Source organism: Aotus nancymaae, unplaced genomic scaffold (genome assembly GCF_030222135.1).
Source record: "Aotus nancymaae isolate 86718 unplaced genomic scaffold, 86718_ANA_hifiasm-v0.15.2.pri h1tg000108l, whole genome shotgun sequence".
In the NCBI taxonomy this organism is placed as follows: domain Eukaryota; kingdom Metazoa; phylum Chordata; class Mammalia; order Primates; family Aotidae; genus Aotus; species Aotus nancymaae.
In genome coordinates this window covers 35,536,855-35,556,141 of record NW_026988523.1, presented here as the reverse complement: position 1 = coordinate 35,556,141, position 19,287 = coordinate 35,536,855, and the positions used below count along the sequence as shown (strand labels likewise).

Here is a 19,287-nt window from a genome sequence, read left to right as displayed (position 1 = left end):
GACCCTAACCCAGGCGTCCAAGACTTCCAGCAGAGTCTGCACTGGACAGGGGGTGGAGCTGGGGCAGGCATGGCAGGGAGAGGGTGGGGACCCTGCCAGCCCCCTCCAGTGCCCCAGTTCCCAGGCAGCTCTTAAAGGGACCAAGGAGAATTAGCCAGGGGCAGCTTAAGGGGGTGAGTGTAGAGGAAAGTAGGTGGTGGGGAGATGACTGGACTTTCCAGGGGCAGGGGGGCCAGAGTGGGGACCACCTGACACCTCCCCTCCTCCCCTGGAAGTCCCCAGGGTTCTCCACCTCGATTTTCCCTCATCCCATGAGACCCCCATGCTGGCCACTCAGCTTCTGACTCCACCTCCTCAGATCCTGGCCCCTGTTCCCCTTGGGCCCCTGCCCACTTCCTCCCCTCCTCCATATGCGTGCCACCTCAGTCTCCGGTGAGAGCTGCCAGCTGGCACCGGCTGGTACTAGGCACGGAGAATCAGCCCAAGGAGTGAAAGGGCCTGAGGCCTGGCCCCCGAAGGCGGGGGGAGGCCAGCACCCCAGAATCAGTCGGAGGTGTAGGCAGCACCTTCCCTCCCAGTTGCCTCCAAGTCTTATTTCCTCTGCCCCTCTGGACACAGCGCAAGGGGGCACCGAGGCTCTGCGGAGGACCCTGGCTCACCCGCTCCCTCTGCTTCCTGTTGAGCTGTCAGGATTGTGATATGGAAAAGGAAAATGACTTAGTTACACCAGGAGGGTCTGGGGCAGCTGAAAGAAGCCCACGGCAGAAGAGAGGGACAAAGGAAATGGAAACGGAAGAGAGCAAACAAACAGCAGAAAACCTCAATTCTCATGTCGCTCCTGTACTCACAAGGCTCCCTGGCTTCCCAGAGCCCGTGGAATTAATTTCACACTCCCCAGAGGGTACTGTAGACCCCTCTCAATGCTTTAGTGCAGGGTGCGGAGGGGCTTTTCCCCAGTCAGCCTGGACTCTGCCTGTCTCCACGTTTCTGTTGGTACTGGATCTCCCACCTGGAAGATGTACTCTTCCAGGATAGTTCTTCTCATTTCCACTTGATGGAACTCTTCCTGTCCTTTCTTTTTTTTCTTTTTTTGAGACGGAGTTTCGCTCTTGTTACCCAGGCTGGAGTGCAATGGCGCGATCTCAGCTCACCGCAACCTCCGCCACCTGGGTTCAAGCAATTCTCCTCTCTCAGCCTCCTGAGTAGCTGTCTTCCTGTCCTTTCATGCCCAAACAACGCTTTCCTCTGCAAAGCCCTCCTGGGTCCTCCCACAGTATCCTGAATTGCCAAGGTATTTTCTGAGGATCTGGAGTCCTGGGTGACTTGGGGTAAACCTCTTCCCTCACTGGGTCTCTGCCGCCTTGATTAAAATGAGAATGGTAATAACCTGCCCACTAGTGGTGAAAGTGAAAATTAGTTCCAGTCTTTTGGATGATACTTGGCAATAGGTCTCCGGTTCTGCAAAAGTGCTCCCACAGCTGGGCATGGTGGCTGCGCGTGCCTGCGGTCCCAGCTACTCGGGATGCTGCCAGGAACGCAAGGCTGCTGTGCACTATGATCAAGCCTGTGAATAGCCACTGTACTCCAGCCTGGACGACATGGTGAGACCTTGTTTCACAAAAAAAAAAAAAAAAAAAAGTAGCCGGGTGTGGGGGTGTGCACCTGTAATTCCAGCTACTCGGGAGGCTGAGACAGGAGAATCACTTGAACCCGGGAGGAGGAGGTTGCAGTGAGCCGAGATCACGCCATTGCACTCCAGCCTGGGCAACAGAGCAAGACTCCGTCTCAAAACAAAAAAACAAACAAACAAACAAACAAAATTTTTTTTAAAAATATGCTCACATTGAGCGATTCCATTTCTGAGTCTACGCATTTACTTTATTTATTTATTTATTTTATTTTTTTGAGACAGAGTTTCGCTCTTGTTACCCAGGCTGGAGTGCAATGGTGCAATCTAGGCTCACCGCAACCTCCGCCTCCTGGGTTCAGGCAATTCTCCTGCCTCAGCCTCCCGAGTAGCTGGGACTACAGGCATGCGCCACCATGCCCAGCTAATTTTTTTGTGTGTTTTTAGTAGAGACAGGGTTTTGCCATGTTGACCAGGATGGTCTCGATCTCTTGACCTCGTGATCCACCCGCCTCGGCCTCCCAAAGTGCTGGGATTATAGGCGTGAGCCACCGTGCCCGGCGCATTTACTTTAAATACTTAGCAAGCACCTACAATATAGTCGGGCACTGCACTAGGTACCAGGGACGTAGCATGAAAGAAACAACAAAAGACCTGTCCCTCAGGTGCGCGCATTTTGGTGGAAGACATAAATACACAAGTGCAATGTATGTTCAATTAAATGTCCTGGAGAAAAATAAAGCAGAAGGAGTGGCTGGGAGGTGGTAAGACTCTGGATGAGGAGGATGCTACTCTTATAAAGTTTGGTCAGGGGGCTGGGCGTGGTGGTGTAACCCCAGCACTTTGGGAGGCTGAGGCAGGTGGATCACTTGAGGTCAGGAGTTCAAGGCCAGCCTGGTCAACATGGTGAAACCCTGTCTCTACTAAAAATACAAAAATTAGCCAGGCATGGAGGTGGATGCCTATAATCCCAGCTACTCAGGAGGCTGAGGCATGAGAATCACTTAAACTTGGGAGGCGGAGGTTGCGGTGAGCCAGATTGCATCACCGCACTCCATCCTGGATGACAGAGTGAGACTCCATCTCAAAAAAAAAAAAAATTGGTGAGAGGGCAGTGGGCATGGTGGCTTATGCCTGTTATCCTAGCACTTTGGGAGGCCAAGGCAGGAGGATCGTTTAAATCCTGGGAGGTCGAGGCTGCAGTAAGCCATGATCATGCCACTGCACTCAGCCTGGGTGACAGAGTGAGACCTTACCTCAAAAAGTAAAATAAAATACATAATCTAATTTGGTCAGGGAAGGCTTTACTGGACAATGACATTTGAATAGAGATCTGAAGAAAGAGTGAAAACAAGACATTCAGATATTTGATAGGAAAAAATGATCCAGGCAGAGGGAACCATTAGTTCAGAAGTCCCGGGGCAGGTGTGTGCGTGGTGTGTTCTAGGAATACCTAGGCAGCCACAGTAGCTCCAGTGGGGTGAGAACAAGGGAGAAGAGTGATAGATGAGGTGGGCGGGGTCATCAGGCACAGCTTTGTCTGCCATTGTGAGGACTTTGGCTTTAACATTTTCATGCTTTGGGAAGACTCAGGGTTTTGAGCAGAGGAGTGGCCAAACGGTTAAAGGATTGTTCTGCTGCTGTGCAGAGAATAAACCGTACAGAGCAAAGGTGGGAGACCAGTTATGAAACTAACGCCGTAATCCAGACAACTGTTGACGGTAGTGGCGGCAGTGGTGATGGGAATGGCCTGGTTCCAGACTATTTTATTGTATTTATCTTATTTTATTTTATTATTTTGAGATGGAGTCTCACTCTGTCACCCAGGCTGGAGTGCAGAGGCACGATCTCAGCTCACTGCAACCTCTGCCTCCCAGGTTCATGTGATTCTCCTGCTTCAGTCTCCTGAGTAGCTGGGATTACAGGAACGCGCCACCGTAGCTGGCTAATTATTGTATTTTTAGAGATTTCACCATGTTGGCTAGGCTGGTCTTGAACTCCTGACCTCAGGTGATCCACCCACCTCGGCCTCCCAAAGTCCTGGGATTACAAGCGTGAGCCACTGTGCCCGGCCAAATTCCAGACACATTTTAAAGATGGAGTTTTGCTAGTGGACTGAATGTGAGGTATGAGAGGACAAGGGAAGTTAACAATGACTCCAGGATTTACAGCCAAAGCAACTGGAAAGGCTTAGACACAAGAATCGCTTGAACCTAGGACGCGGAGGTTGCAGTGAGCCGAGATCACACCACTGCATTCCAATCTGGGCGATAGAATGAGACTCTCCCTAAAAAAAAAAAAAAAAAAAAAATTGGGAGGAGGCCAGGAGTGCTGGCTCACACCTGTAATCCCAACTAATTCAGGAGGCTAAGGCACAAGAATCGCCTGGACCTAGGAGGCAGAGGTTACATTAAGCCCTGATTACACCACTGCACTCCAGCCTGGGCAACACAGTAAGACTGTCTCCAAAAAAAAAAGTATGTCGGAGGTGGGGATGGGGAGATAGTGACCAAAGGGTTATAGTTTTAGTTAGGCAGGATGAGTGAATTCTGGAGTACAGCATGTACAGCAAGGTGCCTGTAGTTAGTATTTATTTATTTATTTATTTATTTATTTTTGAGTCGGCGTTTCACTCTTGTTACCCAGGCTGGAGTGCAATGGTGCGATCTCAGCTCACCGCAACCTCCGCCTCCTGGGTTCAGGCAATTCTCCTGCCTCAGCCTCCTGATTAGCTGGGATTATAGGCACGCGCCACCATGCCCAGCTAATTTTTTGTATTTTTAGTAGAGACGGGGTTTCACCATGTTGACCAGGATGGTCTCGATCTCTTGACCTCGTGATCCACACACCTCAGCCTCCCAAAGTGCTGGGATTACAGGCATGAGCCACCACGTCCAGCCTGTAGTTAGTAATTATGTAGCTCATACTGGAAAACTGCTAAGAGAATACACTTAAATGTCCTCATCACAAAAGAAGTATGTGAGGTGATGGATATATTAGTTTGATTTCATAATTTTACAACATATATATCAAAACATCACATTGTATAACACTGTTAATATATACAACTTTTATCAATTATACCTTAATAAAGCTGAAGGGGTTATGTTTATATAATAAACCTTTATAAAATGTCTGCAAATCATATGGTCTAATAGCTATAGATAGATACAAGTGAGAGCTTTCTCTCTTAATCTTTTATTTTATTATTATTATTTTAAATTTAATAGAGACAGGGTCTCACTATGTTACCCCGGCTGGTCTCAAACTCCTGGACTCAAGCAATCCACTCTCCTTGGCCTCCTAAAGTGCTGGGATTATAGATCTGAGCCACCACACCTGGCCTTCTCCTAATCTTAAGGACTGATATGAAGCTAGGGTGCCTGTAGTCCCAGCTACTCAGGAGGCTGAAGCAGGAGGACTGCTTGAGCCCAGGAGTTCAGGACCAGCCTGGGCAACATAGTGAGTTTCCAACTCTAAAAAAAACACAAAAAAATAAATAAACAAAATGCAATATGAAGAATATAATCTTGCTGGGCACAGTGGATCATGCCTGTAATCCCAGTGCTTTGGGAGGCCAAGGCCAGTGGATTGCTTGAAGCCAAGTTTGAGACCAGCCTGGGCAACATAGCAAAACCCTATCTCTATTAAAAATACAAAAAAAAAAAAAAGAGAGAGAGAAGAAGAAAAAAGAAAAAAAGCCAGGTGTGGTGGTACATGTCTAGTCCCAGCTACTTTGGAGTCTGAGGCATGAGAATCATTGCAACCTAGGAAGTAGAGGTTGCAGTGACCTGAGATCACACCACTGTACTCCAGCCTGGGCAACAGAGTGAGATTCTATCTCAAAAATAAAGAAAAGAGGACGGGCGCGGTGGCTCACGCCTATAATCCCGGCACTTTGGGAGGCTGAGGCGGGTGGATCACGAGGTCAAGAGATCCAGACCATCCTGATCAACAAGGTGAAACCCTGTCTCTACTAAAAATACAAAAATTAGCTGGGTACGGTGGCGCACGCCTGTAGTCCCAGCTACTCGGGAGGCTGAGGCAGGAGAATTGCTTGAACCCAGGAGGCGGAGGTTGCGGTGAGCCGAGATTGCACCATTGCACTCCAGCCTGGGTAACAAGAGCAAAACTCTGTCTCAAAAAAAAAAATAAATAAATAAATAAAAATAAAGAAAAGAAAAAGATAATCTTTTCAGGCCAGGTGTGGTGGCTCACGCCTGTAATCTCAGCATTTTGGGAGGCCGAGATGGGCAGATCACTTGAGGCCAGGAGTTTGAGACTAACAACATGCAAAACCCTGTCTCTAACAAAAATGCCAAAAATTAGGCAGGCATGGTGGCGCGTGCCTGTAATGGCAGCTACTCAGGCGCCTAAGGCAGGAGAATTGCTTGAACCTGGGAGGTGGAGGCTTCAGTGAGCCAAGATCAAGACACTGCACTCTAGCCTAGGTGACAGAGCAAGATTCTTAAAAAGACAAAAAAAAGCCGGGCGCGGTGGCTCACGCCTGTAAACCCAGCACTTTGGGAGGCCGAGGCGGGTGGACCACGAGGTCAAGAGATCGAGACCATCCTGGCCAACATGGTGAAACTCGGTCTCTACTAAAAATACAAAAAATTAGCTGGGCACGGTGGTGCCTGCCTGTAATCCCAGCTACTCAGGAGGCTGAGGCAGGAGAATTGCTTGAATCCAGGAGGCGGAGATTGCGGTGAGCCGAGATCGCGCCATTGCACTCCAGCCTGGGTAACAAGAGCGAAACTCCGTCTAAAAAAAGAAAAAAAAAAAAAAGAAAGAAAGAAAAAGAAGGAAGGGGATTTTACAAAAATTATTTTATTTAAAAAAATTTATTTAAAAAAAAATATTTAATGCCCTGGGCAACATATATTTACTTGTTTTTTTTTTTTTGTTTTTTTTTTGAGAGGGAGTCTCTATCACCCAGGCTGTAGTGCATTCGCGTGCTTGGCCTACTGCAACCTCTGCCACCCAATGCAAGCAATCCTCCTGCCTCAGCCTCCCGAATAGCTGGGATTACAGGCATGCATGACCACACTAGCCTAATTTTTATATTTTTAGTAGAGATGGGGTTTTGCCACTTGGACAGGCTGGTCTCCAACTCCTGACCTCAGGTGATCCGCCGGTCTGAGCCTCCCGAAGTGCTGCGATTAGAGGCGTGAGCCACCGCGCGTGGCCCTTACCTGTGTTTTGAAATTTACTATATGATATGTATTTTTTGTTGTTGTTGCCCAGGCTGTCCTCGAACTCCTGGGCTCAAACAATCCTCCCGCCTCAGGCCCGGAGTCACGGGAACTACAGGCTTGCGCGCCACCGCGCAAGGCCAAGCATGTATTACATTTTAACAACTTTTTTTTTTTTTTTTACATAATGAAATGTGGCTGCTGGGTGCTGACTTGTGCTGTGAGCATCATGTGAGGCGACCACGTGTGCGGACGCCTTAACTGCTGAGTCCCCGGCTGCCGCCCCCGCCGCGCTGCCAGATTGTGGGGCAGTATTTGCGTGCGGCCCTATGCCCTCAGCCCTCCTCCTCAAGAGCTGGGAACGTCGCCTGCTGCTCCCAGCGTTCCCCAGCCCACAGTGCCCGCGCAGTCAGCCCACCAGGGTTCAGCGAGCAGCGAAGGACCCCCCACCCGGGATGTGCGGGCGCCTCACCCGCCGTGATGGGTCTCTGGCGCCCCCAGGTCCCCGGCTCAGGAAGTGCAGGAGGGCGTCTTCGCTTTGAGACACGTGACTCCTTCGCTGACATCTAAGACCCCATATCTGTGGGGCCTCAGGGTCTTTGCTTAGGCCTAGGAAAGGAAGGGTTTCCTTCTTTGAAACTGCCCAACCCAAACAGGGACCCCTTCTTCAAACCTTCCTTTTTTTTATTTTTTTGACACGGAATGTTGCTCTGTCGCCCAGGTGGAGTGCAGTGGCACGATCTTGGCTCACTGCAACCTCTGCCTCCCGGGTTCAAGTGATTCTCCTGCCTCAGCCTTCTGAGTAGCTGGGACTATAGGTGCGTGCCACTACACCCAGCTAATTTTTTGTATTTTTAGTAGAGATGAGGTTTCATCATGTTAGCCAGGATGGTCTCCAGCTCCTGACCTAGTGATCCACCTGCCTTGGTCTCCCAAAGTGCTGGGATTACAGGCGTGAGCCACCGAACCCAGCCTACCTCCTTCCTCTGAACCTCCCTTCCCCAAACGCACTGTGGGCTCTCAGCCCATGGTGGAATCAGGAGTGTCCGGCATGACCTCAGGGGCGCTTCTGCTCTCAGTAATTTTGCTTTTTCACATGTTTTCCCATGATCCTAGCCAGACATGCCCTTTTCTCACTGACTCTTGACTGCAGGCTCAGCTCTGCCCAGGGAACATAAATAAACTTCCAGAATCTTGGGAACTGTGCCACCTTCGAGCTGAGAGGCCTGAGTTCCAGTGGCCTAGGAGCCAATACCTACCTCTCAAGAAAGTATGAAGGCCAAATGAGATGCTGCAGAAATGCTTTGGAAACTAGGAAGGGCCAGAGAAAGGCTGGCTTATATAATTCATTTTTCCTGTTTGGGACCCCTCCCTCAGTCTGGCCCCCAGGTTAGAGCACCCTCTGAGGCTACTTGTCCGGACACCTCCCTTTGTCTGCAGTTTGTTTTCTGACTCCCACTGGGGTGTACTTTCCCTGAGGACACTGGACATCTTGTCTTGTTCATTTACCAATCCCCTAAACTGAGCACAACGTGGCACAAAGGGACATTAACTGCTCCTTTCCTTTGCCCTCTCCTGTAGCTTCTGTTCCCTTCTCCCTGGGGTGTCCTTGTCCCTACGTCCTGATAAGGTCACCATCCTCAGACTGGGTCTATATCACATATCTTGTATTCATGCTTCGCTCAGGGCCCAGCACGGAGAAGACACTCAGTAACTGCTGTTGGACAAGGGAAGTTAGTTAGCAGATGCCCTTCTTCAGGCTCTGCTTCTCTGAAGGACTTCCACTGGGAGAGAGCCACACAGCAGGTGAGGATGCTCATATCAAAGCCTTTCCCCTCAGCTACCACCGAGTGCCCAGATGTGCACCCAAAGTACTCTGATCTCTAATTGTTTCCTCTGGAGCAGCGAAGGGCTGGGCAGCAATGAGCAGGAGGATGCAGTGACTGTGTGGTGCTGTGTGTGTGTGTGTGTGTGTGTATGTGGCGCTGTGTGTGTGTATGTGGTGCTGTGTGTGTGTGTATGTGGTGCTATGTGTGTATGTGTGTGTGTGTGTATGTGGTGCTGTGTGTGTATGTGGTGCTGTGTGTGTGTATGTGGCGCTGTGTATGTGGCGCTGTGTGTGTATGTGGCGCTGTGTGTGTATGTGGCGCTGTGTGTGTGTATGTGGCGCTGTGTGTGTGTGTATGTGGTGCTGTGTGTGTGTATGTGGTGTGTGTGTATGTGTGTGTGTATGTGGCGCTGTGTATGTGGCGCTGTGTGTGTGTGTATGTGGTGCTGTGTGTGTGTGTATGTGGTGTTGTGCGTGTATGTGTGTGTATGTGGCGCTGTGTGTGTGTGTATGTGGTGCTGTGTGTGTGTGTATGTGGTGCTGTGTGTGTGTGTATGTGGCGCTGTGTGTGTGGCGCTGTGTGTGTATGTGGTGCTGTGTGTGTGTGTATGTGGCGCTGTGTGTGTGTGTATGTGGTGCTGTGTGTGTATGTGGTGCTGTGTGTGTGTATGTGGTGCTGTGTGTGTGTATGTGGTGCTGTGTGTGTGTGGTGCTGTGTGTGTGTATGTGGCGCCGTGTGTGTATGTGGCGCCGTGTGTGTGTGTGTGGTGTTGTGTGTGTATGTGTGGCGCTGTGTGTATGTGGCGCTGTGTGTGTGTGTATGTGGTGCTGTGTGTGTGTGTATGTGGTGCTGTCTGTGTGTATGTGGTGCTGTGTGTGTGTGTGGTGCTGTGTGTGTGTATGTGGTGCTGTGTGTGTGTGGTGCTGTGTGTGTGTATGTGGTGCTGTGTGTGTGTGTGGTGCTGTGTGTGTGTATGTGGTGCTGTGTGTGTGTGTGGTGCTGTGTGTGTGTGTGTGTGGCGCTGTGTGTGTGTGTATGTGGCGCTGTGTGTGTGGTGTTGTGTGTGTATGTGTGGCGCTGTGTGTGTGTATGTGGTGCTGTGTGTGTGTACATGGTGCTGTGTGTGTGTGTGTATGTGGTGCTGTGTGTGTGTGTGCGCGCGCGCGCACCTCGCCTGCATGCATGCCCGCAAATCTGCTCCTCAGTACGCAAAGCGCCGTCCACCAACAAAGACACCACAGCAGCCGGGGTAGAAACAACTAGTGTATTGATTTGGGGAGGAGAGAAGGGGTGCAGATGGGAAACGGGGAGGCAAGGGTTCTTTAGTGTTCACCCAAACCACTGCCACACCCCCCACCCCGTCTCTTGCCTTCCTTCTCTGCGGCGCAGGCGCCAGCAGGCTCTCACCCCTTCCAGTGACCTCCCTCTCCCTCCTCCCAGCACCCCACTTGGCTTCAGCCTCCAGTGACTGCACAGAGCCCACCTAGGCTCTAAAGCTAGGGAAGGCAGCTCAAACTCACCTTTCTTCTCCCTTCTTCTACCTCCCACCTCATTCCCATCTCTTGTCTAAATAAAATACAGAAAAGCAAGCACAGCTGGTACCTGGGAGAATGGAAACACCCCGGGGTTGGGGGCAGGGTGGGGACTGGGGGCGGGGCAGGCAGAGGAACCTCAGCCAGGTGTAGTGGAATCGCAGGAGGCCAGGGCCAGGGGCCGGCTCAAGCCATCCTCTCTCTTCTCCCTCTCTCTCCCTCTCGGAGGCTGGCCTGGCAGTGGGCCTGCCATCCAGAGGAGGCTGGCGGAGAAGCCTCCATGCCTGCCTCTCAGGCACCATGTCACGGGGTCCCCGGGGTGGGGGTGGCAGCCAGGGTGGGAAAGCAGAAACTAGCCTCTACAAAAGCACCCCTTTCCCTTGGCTTCTAGAGGAAGCCCTCTTTGGTTTTAAGGCAGATGTGGAGTTTCCTGGAAGCAGGGGAAAGGAAGGGAGGAGAAATTAGGATTGAGATAGATGCTTTTTTTTTTTTTTGCTTGTGTTTTTCCTTCAGTATAAAACCACTGTAGAAAATATCTTCTCTTAGAAAAAAAAAAAATACAGAAAAAAAAACCAAAGGCATATTTTTCTTTGGCTTCAAGCCCCCTCCCATGAGGTGCAGGGCAGGGGGTGGGCATAAGGTGAGGAGGAAGCAGGATGCCTCCACCCCTACCCCTGCCTGGCAGGTCCCAGATTACATGATGGTGCAGTTCTGGGGGTTCTAAGAGAGAAGAGAGAGGAGAGAGGTGTGAGCAGCAGGGCCTGGACCTGGACCCTCCCTCCCCTTGTCCCTAGAAGGGAGGTAGTGCCTCCCCTATCCCTCACACTCCAGCCCTGCCCCTGCCCTCCAGTCTGGGGCTCAGACGAGAGGGGCAGGATGCAGGGGTGGGCTGTCTAGGCCTCAGGCTGTGGGGAGGAGGCTCCCACTCCCCCGGGCTGCGGAAGAGAAGGCAGGCTCTCCCCCCTGCGAGGCCGCCTCATCCTACCCCTCGATGACCAGGGACCCACCTGCAGGGCTTTGGAGACAAAGTAGAGACAACTCACCTGGGTTCGGGGTCTGGAGTTGCCCAGGAGGTAGGAGCGGGTGACCAGGCTGTCCCCGAAGCTGCCACCCCCACTGCCCCCCACACTGCGGTAGCTGCGAGTGACCGTGACACTGGAGGCAGAAGAGCCAGAGGAGATGGATCCGCCCACCTGGGCTCCTGAGCTGCTGGCAGATGCCTTGTCGGCAGGCTGCCCGCAGGTCCCGCACAGCACGGTGCGCGAGCGCAGGTTGTACTCAGCGGGGTCCCCCGAGCTGCTGCCGTGGGAGCCCTGGGGAGGGAGACAAGGCTCAGGCGGGACGGCGAGTCTGGGACTGACCACTCAGGCCCAACACCCAGGCTCTGGGCTCTTGCAGACTTCAGCCACCAGGCAGGAAGGTGGGGTTCTGTGCCCAAGGAGCCAGCAGGCAACAGGGGTTTGGGAGGCCAGGGGCTGGGAGGAGGGGAAGGAAGATGAGAAATAGGAGAAGGCTCAGGAAGACTTGGGGACAGAGAACCAGAGTGGTGACTCTGACTGTTCTAGCTACTCTGAGCTTAAGAGGAAAAGAAGAGAGAGAGGGAGCATGCTTATAAGGCAGCAGGCATGCATTATTAATTGGAGGGGGGCCAGGAATGAGAGAGAACATTCTCGCAGGAAAAATGAGGGATATGAGAGGATATGCATGCAACAGGAGTGGGGGAGAGAGGCAGGGCGGGCATGCCCCACGTCTGTCCTCCCGTCCCCTTCCCAGGAGACAAATCCAGACCCTTGTCCACTGCTCCCACAGGAATATTCCATGGCATCAGAAAGTTCCCACTCCCTTCCTTACCAGAGTAGGGAACCCAGGTGTCTGGGTTCCCTGTTCAAGGTATAGGGAGGAGAGAGAAGAAAGGCCAGGCCAGCGAGTGAAGTTCCAAAACATTCTTTAATGAAAAGATTTTTGGCACGGAAGGCTGGGGAGAGGCTGCCCCCAGGCCTGGCTGGGTGGTCCCAGTACAGGCTCGGCCTCAGCGGCGGCTGCCACTCACGTGGTGGTGATGGAGCAGGTCATCTCCATCCTCATCCTCGTCGTCCTCAACCACAGTCACTGAGCGCACCAGCTTGCGCATGGCCACCTCCTGGCAGGGACACGGGACCAGGCCCGAGGGTCAGGGCCAGGGAAGGGACGTGCAGCATGTCTACCCCGGTGACCACCTGCAGCTTTCCTTGTGGTCGGCCCTTTGTCCAGCCTGCTGCTTACTCTGCCCTCTGCAATGACGGAGCTAAGGAATTCATTTCCACCCCAGAGGGACACTGTCGAGCTCTCCGGGTAGGAGTATGACTCTGCTTTTAGCAATCCTCACTCACTGTCTAACTTCCACCCCGCGTGCTGTTGGGGAAGCATCTTTTGGTTTGCCCACTGGCTGGGGACATCTGGGGCCTGCACCAGAGAGCGCTAGAAAGGGGCCCTGAATTGGTAAACTTGGGTTGGGGGCAGCTGGCCCCGATGTTGGCCACTAGGGGGAGCCTCGTCTAGGAAGCAGCCCGGCCCGGGAATACGTACTTCCCCAGTGGAGTTGATGAGAGCCGTGCGCAGGCTGTTCCCGCAGCCCCAGGTGTTCTGTGCCTTCCACACCAGGTCGGTAGGGGGGCTATGGGTGGCCCCAGCGCCTGCAGCCCAGATCTGGAGAGGAGGGATTAGAAAAGGACACTTACTCTAGCGCTCCCATCGCCACCCAAGGCCTCCCCAGAGTCCCAAGTGCTCTGCCACTCACCGTCACCACCTGCCCAGCCTTCAGGGTGAACTTTGGTGGGAAGCGGTAAGTCAGCAAGGGATCATCTCCATTCTGGCGCTTGATCTGCCAATTGCCCATGGACTGGTCCTGCCGGGAAGATAGGGAAGAGGAAGGTGGGGGAGGCTCACCCAGGCTCTTGGGTGTATCTTGGCCTCTCCTGCCATCTACACCCACCCCGTCCCTGCCCTTCCCCCTGGGGATAATAGCCATGATCTGTGGACACATACGCAGCGCCAGGCACACGGATACCTTATCTGTCATCTTCCTGACAACTCAAAGACTTAGGGATCATTGTTCATCCCATTTTACGGATGAGGAAACTGACACTCTGAAAGGTTAAATAACCTATTCAAGATCTCACAGCCAAAGAGTCCAGGAGCCAGGCCTGGAACTAGAGGGTGGAGGAGATGTACAGGCTCACCCTGGTCCACCCTCTGAGGGGAGGGATGTTCCTTTCTCTACACGTCATCCCTCTGTCTTGCCACTCTCTCCCTGATGCAGCTGTATCCCCTGAGACCCTGACCAGGAGCCTACCTCATTGGACTTGTTGCGCAGCCGGACAAACTTGCCGTCCTCGTCCACCTCCTCCACGGCCACGCGCCCACTAGTGCGTGCGTGCTGCGAGAAGCTGCTGCGGCTCTCAGTGGCCTCCAGCTTGCGCTTTTTGGTGACGCTGCCCGTACCCTGTGTCTGGGACGAGTGGGAGGAAGCACGGCCGCGGCTGCGCTGCGAGGTGGGGCTGGGGGACAGGCGTAGCCTAGGGAGAGGGAGGCCAAGTGCGGGTCTAGTCAGGGCCAGCGGCCGGCCAGAGGCCACCACCACCACCTCCCCGACGCCTCCCCAGCTCACCTCTCCTCCTCGCCCTCCAGGAGCTTGCGGTAGGCATGGATCTCCATGTCCAGAGCCAGCTTGATGTCCAGCAGCTCCTGGTACTCATCCAGCTGCTGCTGCATCCTTGCCCGCATGTCGGCCATCTCCCGCTCCTTTTCCGCCAGCAGCCGCCGGCTGGTGTCCCGCTCACGGGCCAGCGAGTCCTCCAGGTCTCGAAGCTTCGCCTCCTTGGCTGCCAGCTGGGGAGGAGGGGGTCGAGGGGAGTTGGTGAGCTCCCAAGGGCCCCAAGTATGGAGGAGGAGGGACATGGCTACCCTCTCTAGGATCTGCAATCAGAGGCTTCCCCAGAGCCCATCACAAGCTCTAAACATAGTCTTGGCTGGCAACTGGGAAGTCCTTCCCCTTGTCCCCTTGTCCCCTTGTCTAACTGAAATCTCTCACTCTGAGGCTAGACGCTTTTTCTCCCGTCACAGATGGCACAGCCAGCTAGAATAATACTGATGCTTTTAACACCTCACATTGCAGAGTCTTATGGCAACTCTGAGTTAGGGAGATTAAGAACAGCTTCCATTTCCGAATGGGAAAATCAAAGCCCTGAGAAGTGAAGGCAAGGTAAGAGCACAGAAGCAGCACACAGGCCATCTGACGCCGCATCCTGCGACCCTTCTCTGTGGTCCTGGGGACATGTTTCGTCCCTGTCCTCCTCAGGAACACCCCCCCACAACCCGGCCCGAGCTTCCAGCCTGCATCCTGCCCAGACTCCAGGCCCCTGGAGGGAGGGGTGAGGTGGGGTATCACCTGCTTCTGGAGCTGGCTGAGCTGGGCGGACAGGCTGTCGATGCGGATGCGCGACTGCTGCAGCTCCTCGTGGGCGGCCCCCACCAGGTTGCTGTTCCTCTCAGCAGACTGCCGGGCATTGTCCAGCTGGAGGGGAGGACACAAGGTTAGGACTGTGATGACCAGGAGGGTGGAGGGACAGGCCTGAGCTAGGCATCACTGCCACAGCCTTGGGTCCTGGGCCGCCCTGAGCTCCCTGCCACCATCTGCTTGATCCCCCCAGCGGAACAGCCCAGCGTGGGCAAGGGTAGGGCTGCTGAGGGCAGAGGCAGTGAGGGAACCAGGGGAGAGCAAGCACCTTGGCTGAATAGGTCTTCTCTAGCTCCTTCTTGTACTGCTCCACCTGGTCCTCATGCTGGGCCCTCAGCTCCTGCAGGGCGTCCGCCAGCCGGCTCTCAAACTCACGCTGCTTCCCGTTGTCAATCTCCACCAGCCGGGTCTCATGGCGGCGCTTGGTCTCACGCAGCTCCTGGAAGGGTGGGAGCAAGGACCCAGAAACCAAGATTAGTTCCTGGGAGACCAAGACCCAGGGGCCAGCCTCCCTGCCCAGCTCTACCCCATGAGCCACCGCCAGCCCTATTTTAACCTGGGAGCTGGGTGCTGGCCACGCCCAACTCCCTATCTGCTAGGGCGAGGGACTCAGGAAGGTGAGCTCTGCACGCAGCTGGTCCCCCCAGCCCGAGTCTGTCGTCACCCAGCCCCATCTCTGGCCTGCAAAGCACAGTCCCCACCTCGCTGTAGATGTTCTTCTGGAAGTCCAGTTCCTCCTTCAGGGTCTGCAGCCTGTTCTCAGCATCGACCCGCCGCAGCATCTCATCCTGAAGTTGCTTCTTGGCCTCACCCAGGGCTGCCTCAAGCTGTAAGGAGGCATGCAGAGGTCAGGAAAAGCGGTCACAGAATACAAGGACTGGAAGGAAGCTGAGAGGTGGGCTGCTGCCCCTGCACCCCTTTATACATGTGGAAACAGGTCCAGGGAAGGAGGGCCTTGGATGGCTGCAGAGATTAGAGCAACCACTCACTCCCTCTCGGGAGGTACTGTGCTAAGAAAGAAAAGCTATGTCTAATACAAAAAGTAGCCGGGCTGGGCGCGGTGGCTCACGCCTACAGTCCCAGCACTTTGGAAGGCCAAGACAGGTGGATCATGAGGTCAAGAGATCGAGACCATCCTGGTCAACATGGTGAAACCCCGTCTCTACTAAAAATACAAAAAAATTAGTTGGGCATGGTGGCACACGCCTGTAGTCCCAGCTACTCGGGAGGCTGAGGCAGTAGAATTGCTTGAACCCAGGAGACGGAGATTGCGGTGAGCCAAGATCGCGCCATTGCACTCCAGCCTGGGTAACAAGAGCAAAACTCCGTCTCAAAACAAAAAAAAAAAAAGTAGCCGGGCATGGTGCACATGCCTGTAGTCCCAGCTACTCAGGAGGCTGAGGCAGGAGAATCACGAACCTAGGAGGCAGAGGTTGCAATGAGCTGAGATCACACGGATGCACTCCAGCCTGGGTGACACAGTGAGACTCTGTCTCAAAAAAGAAAAGAAAAGATATATGCCCCATAGCCACAGGACTCCCTTCTCTGGCACAACATAGCAACTGCTATAAAGGAGGTATGTGCAAAGTATCAAGGCGACATCAGAGAAGGAACCAAAGTGTGCCTGGGGTGGTTGTGGGGGTCTCTGGGAAGGCATCCAAGAGGCTAAGACCCAAGGTTCAGGTAGCGGGGCCTGCAGAGAGTTACTGTCGTGACTTCAAGGGCAGAAACAAGCATGTACCGGCACAGAGGTATGAAAGCATACGTATTCTGGGGTCTTTGGAAAGATCAGCGCTGCTGAAGCCTGAAGTATGGGGTAGGAAGGGATGGGAGAGGTGGCTGGGTCAGTAGGCAAGGGCTGAAGAGATGCCCTTATCTACCACGAAAAGAACCTGAGGACGTTTGAGCAAGGAAGCACCATGCTTAGATTTTCATTTATGAACGCACAGGCTAGCCAGGCACGATGGCTCATGCCTGCAATCCCAGCACTTTGGGAGGCAGAGGCAGGCAGATCACCTGAGGTCAGGAGTTCAAGACCGACCTGACTAACATGGTGAAACCCTGTCTCTACTAAAAATACACAAATTACCCAGGCATGGTGGTGGGCACCTGTAATCCCAGCTACTCAGGAGGCTGAGGCAGGAGAACTGCTTGCTTGAACCCTGGAGGCGGAGGTTGCAGTGAGCCAAGAACATGTCATTGCACTCCAGCCTGGGCGGCAAGAGTGAAACTCTGTCTTAAAAAAAAACAAAAAACAAAAAGAAAGCACAGGCTGGGCTAGGCGTGGTGGCTCATGCCTATAATCCCAGCACTTTGGGAGGCTGAGGCAGGAGGATCTCTTGAGGCCAGGAGTTCAAGACCAGCCTGGACAACATAGAGAGAACGTGTCTATGTTCTAAGAAAAAGAAGGCAAGGAAGCACCAGCTGACCAGGAAGAGCTGGGGGAAGGGCAGAGCTGGGAGGCAGGAGATCAGACCCAGGAGGAAGGTGGCCCAGCCTTGGTCTGGTGGTCAACATGCTGGCTTCTCCGGGTCTTTCCCTGTTATACTATGATGGCAGGGCCTGGGAAGGGAGAGCACCCAGGATGGAAGCTTGGCCACTGACTCTAATCCTGGCCCTGCTGTGAACAGATGAGACTGTGAAATTAGAAGCAAACTGCTTCTGATTCTTAGCTTTTATTTATTATTTTATTTTTTTGAGACAGTCTCTCTCTGTCGCCTGGGCTGGAGTACAGTGACCCGATCTTGGCTCACTGCAACATCTACCTCCCAGGTTCAAGCGATTCTCCTGCCTCAGGCTCCCAAGTAGCTGGGCTTACAGGTGCCTGCCGCCACACCCAGCTAATTTTTGTATTTTTAGTAGAGATGGAGTTTCGCCAGGCTGGTCTTGAGCTCCTAACCCCAGGTGATCCACCTGCCTCCGCCTCCACCTCCCAAAGTTCTGGGATTATAGGCATGAGTCACTGCGCCCAGCTATTTTTTTTTTTTTTTTTTTTGAGATGGAGTTTCATTCTTGTTGCCCAGGCTGGAGTGCAATGACACAATCTCAGCTCACTGCAACCTCTGATTCTGAGTTCAAATGATTTTCCTGCCTCAGCTTCCCAAGTAGCTGGGACTACAGGTGTGCATCACCACGCCCAGTTAATTTTGTATTTTTAGTAGAGATGGGGTTTCACCATGTTGGTCAGACTGGTCTTGAACTCCTGACCTCTAATGATCCACCCACCTCAGCCTCCCAAAGTGCTGGGATTACAGGCGTGTGCCACTGCACCTGGCCCAATTCCTAGTTTTTAACATGATAAATTGGAGAAGAGTGTTTTGAAAGTAAAGGCCACTATATATACAGAAAGCATTAGTAACACACGTCCCATACGTAATTAGCCATCCACTTCTGATAATGGCCTCAACAGATGATTCACTCCACTCCTCCTGTTCCTCCAGAGAGATCACAAGCTGTCTATAGGAAGGCCAGACTGGGAGGGATCTAGGGCTGGGTACAGTTCATTGCAAAGTTAAGTAGAAATGGCTTGTAGATTCGTTTATTTTATGTATTTATTTATCTAGACAGGGTTTCCCTCTGTCACTCAGGCTGGAGTGCAGTGGTGCAATCACAGCTCACTGCATCCTCAACCTCTCAGGTTGAGGCCATCCTCCCACCTCAGCCTCCCAAGTAGCTGGGACTATAGGTGTGCACCACCATGCCCAGCCAATTTCCTTAAATTTTTATTTTCTAGAGATGGGGTCTCACTGTGTTGCCCAGGCTGGTCTCAAACTCCTGGGCTCAAGCAATCCTGCCTCCTTGGCCTCCCAAAGTGCTGGGATTACAGGCATGAGCCACCACACCTGGCCTCAATTATTTTAAATTCACTCTGCTAGATCCCATGGGTGGCCAAATTAGGATAAGATGTGGCCACGCCGGGTGCGGTGGCTCACGCCTGTAATCCCAACACTTTGGGAGGCTGAGGCAGGCAGACCACAAGGTCAAGAGATTGAGACCATCCTGACCAACATGGTGAAACCCCATCTCTACTAAAAATATAAATATTAGCTGGGCATGGTGGTATGTGCCTGTAGTCCCAGCTACTCAGGAGGCTGAGGCAAGAGAATGGCTTGAACCTGGGAGGCGGAGGTTTCAGTGAGTCAAGATGGCACTATTGCATTCCAGTCTGGTGACCAGGCGAGACTCCGTCTCAAAAAGAAAAAAAGGTGGCCTCAGTGGGTGAAATGACTCAAGGACAGGTGAATGGCTCTGAAATCGGGTGACAGGTCAGACCAGGCACCTCCTGAGGGAGGCCCTAGGTAGAAGAGTGAGTGTACATGTGTGAGGTGGGGCCATGGCCAGGCCCTGCAGGGTGGCCTCACCTTGGCCACCTGGCCCCGCAGATCATGCAGCTCTCCCTCCAGTGTGCGCTTCTCACTGAGAGCAGTGCTCAGTGCGGCCTCCTTGGAGTTGAGCAGAGCTTCCAGGTCCTTCAGCCGAGCCTGAGCAGCCAGCAGATCACCCTCCTTCTTGGTATTGCTAAAGAAGAGAGGGGAGGGTGGGTTTAAGAAAAGGAGTCTGCATACCTAGACAGCGCCAGGCTCCCAAGAGGTCAGCCATGGGGGCTGGC

At 53.2% G+C, this 19,287-nt stretch overlaps 1 protein-coding gene across 4 annotated transcripts in view; it reads right to left on the bottom strand.

Annotated features, from left to right (window-relative positions):
• Positions 1 to 9,701: 9,701 nt before the first annotated feature.
• LMNA (lamin A/C) overlaps positions 9,702 to 19,287 on the bottom strand; it is a 33,942-nt gene continuing 24,356 nt past the window's right edge. For all 4 annotated transcript variants that reach the window (XM_012449847.3, XM_064370754.1, XM_064370755.1 and 1 more), the window contains 11 exons: positions 19,040 to 19,196; positions 15,380 to 15,505; positions 14,947 to 15,117; positions 14,610 to 14,735; positions 13,830 to 14,050; positions 13,515 to 13,737; positions 12,960 to 13,067; positions 12,749 to 12,868; positions 12,234 to 12,323; positions 11,227 to 11,496; positions 9,702 to 10,903 (listed from right to left, as the gene is read on the bottom strand). In XM_012449847.3, coding sequence (XP_012305270.1) covers positions 10,877 to 10,903; positions 11,227 to 11,496; positions 12,234 to 12,323; positions 12,749 to 12,868; positions 12,960 to 13,067; positions 13,515 to 13,737; positions 13,830 to 14,050; positions 14,610 to 14,735; positions 14,947 to 15,117; positions 15,380 to 15,505; positions 19,040 to 19,196 — 1,639 coding nt within the window. In that variant the 3' untranslated portion in view covers positions 9,702 to 10,876. The remainder of the gene's footprint in view (positions 10,904 to 11,226; positions 11,497 to 12,233; positions 12,324 to 12,748; positions 12,869 to 12,959; positions 13,068 to 13,514; positions 13,738 to 13,829; positions 14,051 to 14,609; positions 14,736 to 14,946; positions 15,118 to 15,379; positions 15,506 to 19,039; positions 19,197 to 19,287) is intronic.